The 10,815-nt window shown below is 36.0% G+C and overlaps 2 protein-coding genes across 6 annotated transcripts; one reads left to right on the forward strand and one right to left on the reverse strand.

Annotated features, from left to right (window-relative positions):
- Positions 1–591: 591 nt before the first annotated feature.
- LOC110825888 (uncharacterized) lies at positions 592–4,520 on the reverse strand. Of its 5 annotated transcripts, none has more exons than XM_088209004.1 (9): positions 4,206–4,520; positions 3,782–3,874; positions 3,303–3,407; positions 3,055–3,207; positions 2,056–2,154; positions 1,774–1,902; positions 1,323–1,502; positions 1,088–1,184; positions 592–920 (listed from the first exon to the last, which is right to left on the reverse strand). In XM_088209004.1, exons 1-9 carry the CDS (start codon positions 4,518–4,520, stop codon positions 844–846), a joined length of 1,248 nt encoding a protein of 415 aa, XP_088065130.1. In that variant the 3' UTR covers positions 592–843. The 5 variants fall into 5 exon arrangements, with proteins under 5 accessions (XP_088065130.1, XP_021912115.1, XP_021912117.1 ...); XM_022056423.2 differs by having other exon boundaries at positions 1,068–1,184; XM_022056424.2 differs by having other exon boundaries at positions 637–964; positions 1,068–1,184.
- An 880-nt stretch (positions 4,521–5,400) lies between these two features.
- Positions 5,401–10,570, forward strand: RUG3 (Regulator of chromosome condensation (RCC1) family protein). Its single transcript, XM_022056421.2, has 7 exons — positions 5,401–5,540; positions 6,838–7,465; positions 8,606–8,745; positions 9,013–9,207; positions 9,285–9,413; positions 9,495–9,650; positions 9,931–10,570. Exons 2-7 carry the CDS (start codon positions 6,858–6,860, stop codon positions 10,122–10,124), a joined length of 1,422 nt encoding a protein of 473 aa, XP_021912113.1. The 5' UTR covers positions 5,401–5,540; positions 6,838–6,857; the 3' UTR covers positions 10,125–10,570.
- Positions 10,571–10,815: the final 245 nt, after the last annotated feature.

Raw genomic sequence — 10,815 nt, forward strand, 5'->3', positions numbered from 1 at the left:
TGAAAATAAAGTATAAATTTTATTTGATCGAACCAAATAAAAAAAAAAAAAAAAAAAAATTAAAGATCAATGCTCTCATTTTAGCCCCCATGTCAATATCGATACATTGAGTGAGATAATAACGTATTTAAGTAATTAATTTAATATTGATATAAACAATTAATTAAATAATTTATATATTCAATTTTATGCGTGTTATCATTTTAAGAAATTATAGGAAACAATGTAATAATTGTATTGGAATTAATTATAAGTTATATTATGGTGTTAAAGTAGAGATTTCCATTGTATTTTGTAAAATTTCAGAACAATTAGACAAAAAAAAAAAAATCATTAAAGAATATAATTCGTGGCTAACCAGGGGCCTGATTAGCTTAAATTATATCAGTTCCAGATCCTCATGCAATACATTGTCAATATATATATATATATACACACACATATATATTCATGCAATAGGGCGAAAAAAACATCTTTTGTTTATATGTTTTAGCTATTTAAATTTAAATTTTGAATCTATTGTATTGTTAGATAAATGTTTCAACTATTACACAATATTGCAGTTCACTCGGATATCTAATCACATTATAATTATTTTAAGTAATATTATATTAATACGACAAATACATACATACATATCCCTCAACATGACATCTTTCTAACTATAGCATTAAAATCAGTACAAATCATGTTGGAATATATATGTTAACCAACAAAGCTCATATAATAAGTGGAATGTTTTACAGGGGCGGGCAATAAGAAGATACATCAGGGCTGAGATCATTGGCAACATGGAGAAGTTGTTCTATGTTGACATCAGGGTAGTTCTGCAAAAGCTTCAAGTTAGCTGCAAAATCTCCACTCAAAAGCTTGCTTCTCATGCACAGCAGCATTGCACAACAGACGCGAAGAAGCATCTCCTGCATCCGAAGGATGCAACTAAATAAGGTGCTATATACACTGACTTCAAAGAAGGCATGAAAGGGAGGTGCTTAGATAAGGTATGAAAGGAAAAGAAACAAATAAGCAAATAGAAAATTCAACTGGACAGTATAGCAAGAAGAAACCTGAATGCCAAAAGGATTACTTAGAAGAGAATCCCAAATTCTTAAAACACTTTGCAAATTGAATTCTTGGGTGAGAAATAATGTAATCCACCTAAACGCATAATACTGTGCCTTCACCTGCCCATTTACGAAACCAAGTATAAGTTCCTTCATTACTCTAAAATATAATCAGACACAATGTACTGTTGTTAGTTTGCAACAAAAACAATCGATAAGCGCACAGAAAGATTCTTATTTTCATTTGAGTTAGTTTACTCTGGATGTGAGTTCAAGATGCCGCCATAATTCTTCATCATTTGCCTTCAATAACTCTGACATACGTGAAAGAGTAGAAAGAATCCCCCCCGAACTATTATCCAATTGTTGACAAAAATGATCGACAGAGTCACTCAATAGCTTAACAAAGCAAGAAAAACTATCGGCCTCAGCATTTGCCTGCATAATATAATAAATCAATAAGTAATAGCCCCGCATCCATCCTTTCTGCATTCTCAACAATCTGTTACCTCAGAAGCTTGAATTTTACACAGATGATCTCATTTAACAAAGACAATTTGTAGACATATAAGACATAAAAATTAAGATAAAACTGATCACCTAGCAAAAAGCTGACTAACGAATACGGTGCTAATTAACAGCATACCAACTGAAAACTATGTGAACATAATAAAGCTAACTATAATCACAGACCGTGTAGGAGTCTTACAACATTCTTCTCGTCAATATCAGTACAAAACACATAGTATATTGGTGCCAGAACCTCATGCATTCCTTGAACATAACGTATTGCAGGATTCAGTTTTGCAAATAAGAGAAGAATGTTCTTCATTGCTTCCTGCAGTTCCAAATTACACAATAACATTCAGTGAGTAATCTTCTTTACTTTCGTTCCCTGGGAAATTTACATAACTTAACCAGCTGAAAATCAGAAGGCTCCAACAATCAAACATCAACTAAATTGAACAAAAGAATGGCAAGTGTAGCATACCCTGTTTTTCCTACTGAAGGATGTGTCTCCTGAGAAGAACTCCATTTCAGGATGTGTGCGTTTCAAATCACGATCAATCTGTTCTATAATGTCCATATGCTAGAAGTCCGCATATTCATTATGATATACATTAGCCCTAAAAATGCCACACAAAAAAAAAAAAAAAAGAAAACACGGGATCTTTTCTATTCTTTGAAAATTGAAAATTTGATAGAAAATGTGATTGGTTTTAGAAAATATTAAACTATTTTCAGAAAACAAAATTGAAGCATCTGAAATTAGGAAAACAATGGGAGTTTTCCGGGATATGTCACGATTTTTCGATTTTGACACCTTAATCCCAGGTTTTGATCCTACCTTCTATATGAAATTTTTTTTCTTGTAATGCAGATATTCAAAGCAGTAGCAGATGACGAAAATGTAAAACATCAAATATTTGAATATCAAATTGCTTCATCAATGAAAGGCAAAACATTAATTTAGTATAGGACCAAAAAACACCCCATTAATAAATTCAATACCTTTTGTTTGGAACCTAGAGAGAGAGAGAGAGAGAGAGAGAGAGAGAGAGAGAGAGAGAGAGAGAGAGAGAGAGAGAGAGAGAGAGAGAGAGAGAGAGAGAGAGAGAGGAAGAGAGAGAGAGAGAGGAAGAGACATACATGAGAGGAAATAGACAGAGATTCAGATACATACATTAAATAAGAAAAGGAAGTTCCACTGCTACAGGAAGAGAGGCTATGGCAACCAGGATAAATGCTTTAAAAGAAAGTTGTTTTGTTTGTGGAAGCCGAAATTTGAAGTTCGGATTATGTCATCAAAATCTGAAAATCACATATTTTTTAGATTTTTAAATACCTCCAATTTTGTTTCCTGAAAACAACTTTATGTTTTCTACAACCAAAAGCATTTTCTATCACGTTTTCATTATTCAAGGAAACAAAAAGAGGAAAACCCATGTTTTCCATAACCAAATGGAGCCTCAATTTTCCAAGTTTTTACCTGGAAGTATTGATTCCAAACACTAGCCTTACCCAAGCTCAAGGGGTGATCTTCTGAAGAAATTTCATGTCGCCTGAGAAGTCCATCAGAATCCCCATCAACATTCTGCTTGCTGGAACTTAATTCTTCCTCCGTATTTTTTTTGAGTTCTGACTGTGTAGATCAAAATTTTGATTAGTTGATGCCAGTCTGAAAGCAAGCACTCTACTTGATCACTAAGAAAACAGCGAGTGGTATAAGCATCTTACAGGACTTAGGAGTAGCTCCTCTTTTAGCTTAGCATAATTTTGTCGATTTTTGGTTAGTTCTTTTTCCCAAAGATCACGTGAAGGAGGTAAATAACCCAAGAGCAACTATCATCATCAAATATAAATAGACAATAAATACTTATTCCCAAATCTTAAATAATAATAAAATAATCGAAGTCCTTGTTTTTTAACATGGATCATCAAAAGTATGTGAAACTATTTGTAGACTAGAACTGACGATTCTATCTCACACAATTCATCATGAAATTTCATTACCGCTGATTCTTTGTGATGTCAATAGAAACATAGTACAATTTTCGGGTTATGAAAAGACAAAGTTTTGACTGCTGCATGAGAAACAAATAAATAAACAATCAGAAGGAAAAAAACAAAAACAAAAACAAAAAAAGAACAAAGAATATAAGATCTATGCGATTTGTCTGTGTGCTACAACATGATGATTCCAGATTTGGTGCTACCTTCCAAGCTGTAGCACGCATGCCGCCTCCATCTGGAAATCCCGTACTAGCAATTCTTTGTAACTTCTCCACATTAATCTCTTTTCGAGAAAGCTAACCAAGAAATTAAATGAGAAACAGATAAACCGAATAAGAAGTTGAACGCAATCAGCTGATCCAATCAAGCAATAAGGTTCCTTTGGTAGGTGATGAGAAAAACGCAGGAAAAGAAGATATCTCTTTATCATATCCTACAATCCTTCATTACTTTTAGCGGAAAACACTAACGAAGGTAATCAGTAAGTACGGGGTAATCGGTAATTAGGAAAGTTTTACTGCTAAAAAGAAGCGGCATTCTGGAATTTCTTAAAAAATCAAATTTCAATATCTCACCTGATACTTCTCTCAAATAAGTAAATAAATATGTGTATATATTATATCTCACCTGATACTCAAAATCGGACCTTTTCTCGTCTGCCGCGATGAAGGCCATAGCCGAAACTGAACCCGCTCGGTCTTTATAGGGTCGCGCACTCGCCCGAAATATTGCCGCTTCATTTGTCTTCTTTTCCTCGGTACAGCACAACCCATCACCGTCATCCTTATGTCGACTGAACCCGAGTCCATTAGGCAGAATGATCTCGAGCTCCTCGCTGGACGCAAGTACTGAACTTGAACCTCCGATTTTATCGTCCCTGTCCTCGAAATCGACAACTAAATTGCCGAGCCGGTCAGGCAGTTTGAGCTTGCCCTTGAGCATTGTAGTGATGCCGTCCGGCAAGTGAGGTTGAGGTCCGAGTCAAGAGCAGTGAATCGGGAGCGTCGGATGGGTGGATTCGCGAGTTTCCGTACAAGCTTCCGAGTGGTGAAGGAACAAGATCTGTCCATGACTCGGGAGTGAAATGGGTATCGATTATCGAACCTATCCAATTTTCAATTGGAAGAATGGTAGTTCATAACAGCTGAACGGTAGGTTTAGCAACGATGAAAAGCTACGTAATTGCTCTAGCCGGCTGGAGCTGAAGAAAGCAAGGGGCTTGAGAGGACCATATACCCAAATTAATTTACTTAGTCTGGCCCATTTTCTAGAATCCAACCATAGTTTAAATCTGAAACGAATCTGATTATGTCCGGAGCCCAACTTAACTTCTACTTAAGTGTTTAATTTTAACCCTTTCGGCTGTCTTGTGCTCGCATTTAACAAAAAAGAAGAGGGAGAATAGAAGCTTCGACACAGAGTGGGCCGAAAATGACGAAGCGTGAGATGAAGAGAGCTGCATGCTGATGAAGATTAATACAGAAGTTACTCGCAAAGAAGAAAGCCGCGAATCAGGAGAACAAAGTCGAAAAATATTCGTCGTTTGGTTGTAACGGGGAGGTCTGGTGCGTGATTTGCGGAAGCAAGAAGCAAGAAGCAAGAGAAGCGAAAATCAAGAGAAGGAGAGGCATTTGTAGAGAGGATGCGGCGTAGTGGAGGAGGCTCGGGTTTGGGGAAAGCTGATGTGAGAAGAAGAAATTCTGGGAAGAAGGGTTCGGGTCTGTGGGAAAGTTAAAAGGGTTTTGTTTTGGATTTGAATGGAGTTGGAAAACAGAGGGAGAAGGAAGGATTTGCTGGAAAAGAAAAGAGAGAGCGAGAGAGGAAAAATTGCAAAAAATTGAGATTTTTGAGCGTGAAGACTTTCAGAAACAGTAAAGATTTTTCTATAGTAGGTGAATTTTGTGTAAAATCGCAAGGGAAGAAAGCTGAGGGACAGAGAATAGGAAAATCTGCATTGTTTGGGTATATTTCGCTTTCCCCTTCCATCTCTATATTCAAATTTTCCATACTAATTTGACTGTTACTTTTGAAATAGTGTAAATGTCATAATAGTTGTTTGGTTACTATCTTCTCTTATCATAGAACAAGCAGGTTTAAATTAGTGAAGGATTCATAAATTCTCATTTACATCTTTGTTTCTCTTTTGGCTCAAATTGGAAAGGGGTTGTTATTAGGATTTAATTGATCCAATGTATATTCACTTTGTTTTCCATTATTTATTTGTCCCTCAGATTGAGAGATTGATCATTGTTTGATGATCATTATAATTGCTTTTCATTTGCACTATAAAATTATCATGCCCTTTAATAATTTGGTGATCTTCTAATGATAATGTTAATTTAATATTTTGGACTGTTAGGGATTGTTAATGCAATAGTTATCTTTATTTGGGGTTGGTAAGAGGACAACATCATTTGGAGATCAATATATTGTATTTTGCATTTTAATATGGCTTATTATCACATACGTTCTTTCCACCAATTGGGAAAGGTGTGTTCATGAAGCCGGCAAAGGAAGACTATGTAAACTTAAATGTTTTTGCCCCTTTTGTTTAGTTAACTTTTTTCACGTTTTTCAATTTCCTCATCCCTCATGTCTTGTAGATATATTAATTAGTGTATTATATTATAAACGAATGATGTTTCCACACATTTTCATCTTAAATGATATTTTAATAAATATGCATGGAAATTAAATTGACACATAATAGGTACCTCACACCTTCCTACCTTGTGTCGTTGCCAAACCAAAAATCTTTAAAACCGTACCAGTGAATTTTCTAACCCCAAATTGCTTAAAATTAAAATTATATTTGAAATTTTTTTGACTCACGACATTGCTGTTGTGACATGTTATACAAGATTATATGAGATTTATTCTTTGTTCTTTTGTTTTTGGTTAAAATTTTATCCTTTTCTATAGTTGCCATTTACATAACACCAAGGAAGTTTACTAGTTACCAGTGATCACACAGACAAACAGGTAAAAACTGGAGAGGACACTTTCTGCAAGGTAGAAGTTTCACTGTTTCAAAATTCTCCTCCCGGTGCATATTTATGATGTGCCGTGTGAGCTATGAAAACAAATGATTTGGTTTCACTCAATCCACAACAACGGGACCAAATCCATAAAATACCAAATTCCTTCAAAAGTATAGCTGATGGCTTTTGCTAATTAATCTTCAATGTGGAGCAATTCAATTACATTTTTCTCCAATTTTCTAGTTTATCATTAACTTTAAATTGATTCACTGAATCAGGTCAATTCCCAAAAATAGAAATGATGGCACTCTGTGGACAACGCATGAGAAACTTATCCGGTTGCATCTCTTCCTTTGCATTTTCATATTCTTCGAGCAATGCTAGAAGCAATGTACCCTTCCTCTACAAAAGTCTAGAAATCAATGAAGGAAATGAAGCAGAGGCTGAAATTCTTCAGGTGCTCTCATGGGGCAAAGGTGCATCAGGTCAGCTTGGTGGTGGCAGAGAAGAGATCAAGATGTACCCATCACCAATTGCTAAACTTCTCCTCCCATGTCACAGTTTCACTCTTTCCACAACAACAGGCCAAATCATCCTCAATCATGGTCAGAATTGTCATCCTGATACTGGAGAGATGCCCACCAAAACGAATGATACCAATGACCAGGAACCAAAGGGAAGAGTTCGTGTGGGTATCTCCTGTGGGCTGTTCCACTCTGGATTGACTGTGGATGGAAATCTCTGGATGTGGGGCAAAGGTGATGGAGGTCGTCTTGGGTTTGGCCATGAGAATCCAGCGTTTTTACCAACCTTAAACCCATATCTAGAGAAGCATTCTGTTCAGTGTATCACTCTTGGTGGCGTACATTCTGTTGCTCTCACTACCCATGGCGAGGTCTTTACTTGGTCAGTATCCCTCTGCCATATTAATATCATCACTATATAATAATTGTCATTATTCTTTTACCTGTTTTTCTTCTCTTCTTGAATTTTTTTATCGTTTCTGTTTATCAACCATGGAGTTGTTTCTTATCCACTGTGGCTTGCACACAAAAAAAAAAGCCTAAATGTTCATGAAGCTTAAAGTTAGGGCACTTGCTCTCTAATTTACTGCCCAAAAGGTACATAATATAGCTCATTGTAAAGAATTTTGGACACTTATTAGCTTCTTAGTGGAATGGGCTGGGGGACCTGGACTACTAATTTTGTTCTTTTCATGTTGCCTGGGTATGTCTGCCCAACTTGATGGTCGTGGTCTCCATTATTTGGTCTTACTGGCATGAGGATCAAAAGACACTTTTGAGAGGGGCTATATTTGCTCAGTCATGGATCCTTTGGTTGGAGAGAAAATACGAGATGTTTCCTTTCTCTCAATACATTTCTTTTCTTTTTGTTAAAAAAGAAACGTGAGAACTTTTAAGCTAAGGCAAGGCCTGAGACTGTTGATGACATTTGGAAAAAATGGTGTTTCTGCCTTCTTGTTGGGCCAAAGTCCATGGGTTCTTTGAGGGGATTTCTTTAGCTTCTTGACAAGAGATTAGCTTGTGATCATATATCAACAATGCATTTACTTTTCTTGTTTTCATTTCAGAGGATAGCTTATCTTCCTATTGTTTTTTCCCACCTAGCTTGTAATATTTTTTTTTAAATAACAAGATGCAAAATATATTAAATCAGCACCAAAAAAAAGGGGGTGCAACCCATATACAAAATTATTTACATTTCAGTTAGTCTATCAATTAAATACCCAAAATCCTCCTCTCTATACATACACTGACCAAGATAAATGAAACCAAAGAGATAAAACCATCTATCTTTAATCTTTGTCCACTCACTAGCTTGTGATAATTTTTTTTCTTCTTTTATGTGAAAAGGAGAATTTTGAATCTTGAGCATCAAATAGAGAATCACATTGGATGAGAACTTCACAGTTGGGTTTTTTTTTTTTTATGGTGAAGGTCTCTTGAGTTTTTGTTTCTGTTTTTTTTTATATTTTTTTGTTTCTGCATAACCAGATTATTTTATTGTTACCAATGAAGCTTGCAGGGGTTATGGTGGTTTTGGTGCACTTGGACATTCTGTTTACCATAGAGAGCTGTTCCCTAGATTGGTGGAAGGTTCTTGGGATGGAAAAATATGTCATATTGCAACTGGTGGAACACATACTGCAGCTATCACAGAATCAGGTTTTCTGACTTTCATGATGTTCTTTTTGGTTTGCATGCTGGCAAACTAGTGAAATTGCCTATTGGAATTCATCCTTATGTTAGGATTAACAAAGTAGGACGGATCAATAAATTAGGGTTAGCCTTTATGGAATCTTGTTGATAACTCTGTATGAAGTCCAACTGGAAATGGTTGGACAAACTAGATTCTAGGACCAATAAATTAGATTTGTAAGAAGTTTTTTTTCATATTAGATACCTAGAGCAGGATATTTTTGTTGGATGCAGGAGAGCTTTATACTTGGGGTAGAGATGAAGGTGATGGGAGATTAGGTCTTGGTCCTGGTCGAGGTCCCAATGAGGGAGGTGGACTTAGTATCCCTTCAAAAGTTAAAGCGTTACCTGTTCCTGTAGTTGCTGTATCATGCGGTGGATTCTTCACAATGGTGTTGACAAAGGAAGGGCAACTTTGGAACTGGGGAGGTAAGATTACACTTCCCCTCAAATCCATGAGGCTATAATAACATTATTTGACGGCTTGTTCTTTCTATTTTTACTAGCAAACTCTAACTATGAGCTTGGAAGAGGTGATAAAATTGGAGGTTGGGAACCAAAGCCAATTCGAAGTCTTGAGGATGTTCGGATTGTTCAGATTGCAAGTGGAGGATATCATTCTCTTGCATTAACTGGTAAAATGAGTGCAAAGCAGCAGTAGCAACATACTGGTTCCATTCCTCTTTGTCTGACTTTATCTTGATGTGTAACTCTAGATGAAGGGACGGTGCTCTCATGGGGCCATGGAGGGCATGGTCAGTTGGGTTTGGCTTCGATTCAGAATCAGAAAATACCTGCAGTTGTTGAGGCATTAGCTGACGAGCGCGTTATCTACATTGCTTGTTGTGGTTCATCTTCAGCAGCTATAACTGGTAATACGAATTATATGACATGTGGCGTGCTTTATTGAGTGTTATGGTGAATTTGTTTTTGTTATAAATACCTTCTAGACTTGAGTATTCCTCACATTTTGCGCTATTTGAAATTTTTGTAATCCTGCTCCTTTCACTTTAATTGATGATATTAACTAAAAAATTTTTCAAGTTTTCTTAACCATATTCACATTTATTTGACGTGTATTTTTCTGGTTTGAGTTTCTTACTGTTAACTACATTAAAACTAGTTAAAAGCTGTCTCTCATTTTTAAAACAGATAAAGGGAAGTTGTACATGTGGGGAAATGCAAAAGATTGTCAACTTGGAGTTCCTGGATTACCAGAGGTGCAACTAAGTCCTGTTGAAGTTAATTTTCTAATGGAGAATGATGGTCTTGGACCCTATACTGTGCTTTCTGTTGCAGTCGGTGCATGTCATGCCATGTGTCTGGTTTCGAGGTCATGCCGTTAAGAGTTGTTCTGATAAGGTTTCAAGCAGACATTAGCATGGATTTCTGGCATTTTAGCTAACCAGGTTCGGTAAAAGTGTTGTGAACAAGAAATTTCGAGACATGTAAAATGTGAATGTGGGGCAACAAATGCTGCTTAATGCTTGCTTCTACCTCTTTGACAATGAGACGAATCAAATGCTGCACCAAAGGCTTTTACTCTATACGGTGTCATGTCTCCTCTTCAAATTACGAGGGCCATAATGTGGACCAGGCATAGGCTTTTCAATTTTAGTGAATATTACTTCATACTATTCAGTGAATTTAACTTTCATTTCCCCAAGAGTTGCTGCAATCTCATCCACTCCTATCCCGAGAGTTTAATTGTTTTCTCTTTAATAATATCTATATTAACAGTTGTAGACATTTTAGGGAGTATAAAAGATTCCAGGTACTCCTTTTTTCTCCACATCCCATGGATTTTGCCTTCTTCTCATGAACTTTCTATTTTAGCATTGTTTTTTGTTTCTTGAACAAACTCCTTTCTATAGTTTTATCCTAAATAATCATGTCATTATTACTTTAATCTCCATCAATTAATCCATTAAAAGATCACTTTGTTCTCTTTTTTGTTTTTCTAAATAGTGTCTCTAAATTTTTAAAGCAAAAACAAGAGCTGCCAATTCAAAGTTAGGAGTTGAATAGTATCTATAT

This window comes from Carica papaya, chromosome 8, assembly GCF_054855325.1.
Source record: "Carica papaya isolate Zhongbai chromosome 8, ASM5485532v1, whole genome shotgun sequence".
NCBI lineage: Eukaryota > Viridiplantae > Streptophyta > Magnoliopsida > Brassicales > Caricaceae > Carica > Carica papaya.

What these genes read in the sequence shown, in the direction of transcription:
- RUG3 (XM_022056421.2), top strand. Translation starts at nt 6,858, where the DNA reads ATGATGGCACTCTGTGGACAACGCATGAGAAACTTATCCGGTTGCATC. An exon ending in CATGGCGAGGTCTTTACTTG is followed by an intron (nt 7,466 to 8,605) that starts GTCAGTATCCCT and finishes TGAAGCTTGCAG; the next exon opens with GGGTTATGGTGGTTTTGGTG. An exon ending in TGCAGCTATCACAGAATCAG is followed by an intron (nt 8,746 to 9,012) that starts GTTTTCTGACTT and finishes TGTTGGATGCAG; the next exon opens with GAGAGCTTTATACTTGGGGT.
- LOC110825888 (XM_022056423.2), bottom strand. Translation starts at nt 4,520, where the DNA reads ATGCTCAAGGGCAAGCTCAAACTGCCTGACCGGCTCGGCAATTTAGTT. An exon ending in AGGAGCTACTCCTAAGTCCT is followed by an intron (nt 3,208 to 3,302) that starts GTAAGATGCTTA and finishes TGATCTACACAG; the next exon opens with TCAGAACTCAAAAAAAATAC. An exon ending in CCTTCAGTAGGAAAAACAGG is followed by an intron (nt 1,903 to 2,055) that starts GTATGCTACACT and finishes TTGGAACTGCAG; the next exon opens with GAAGCAATGAAGAACATTCT.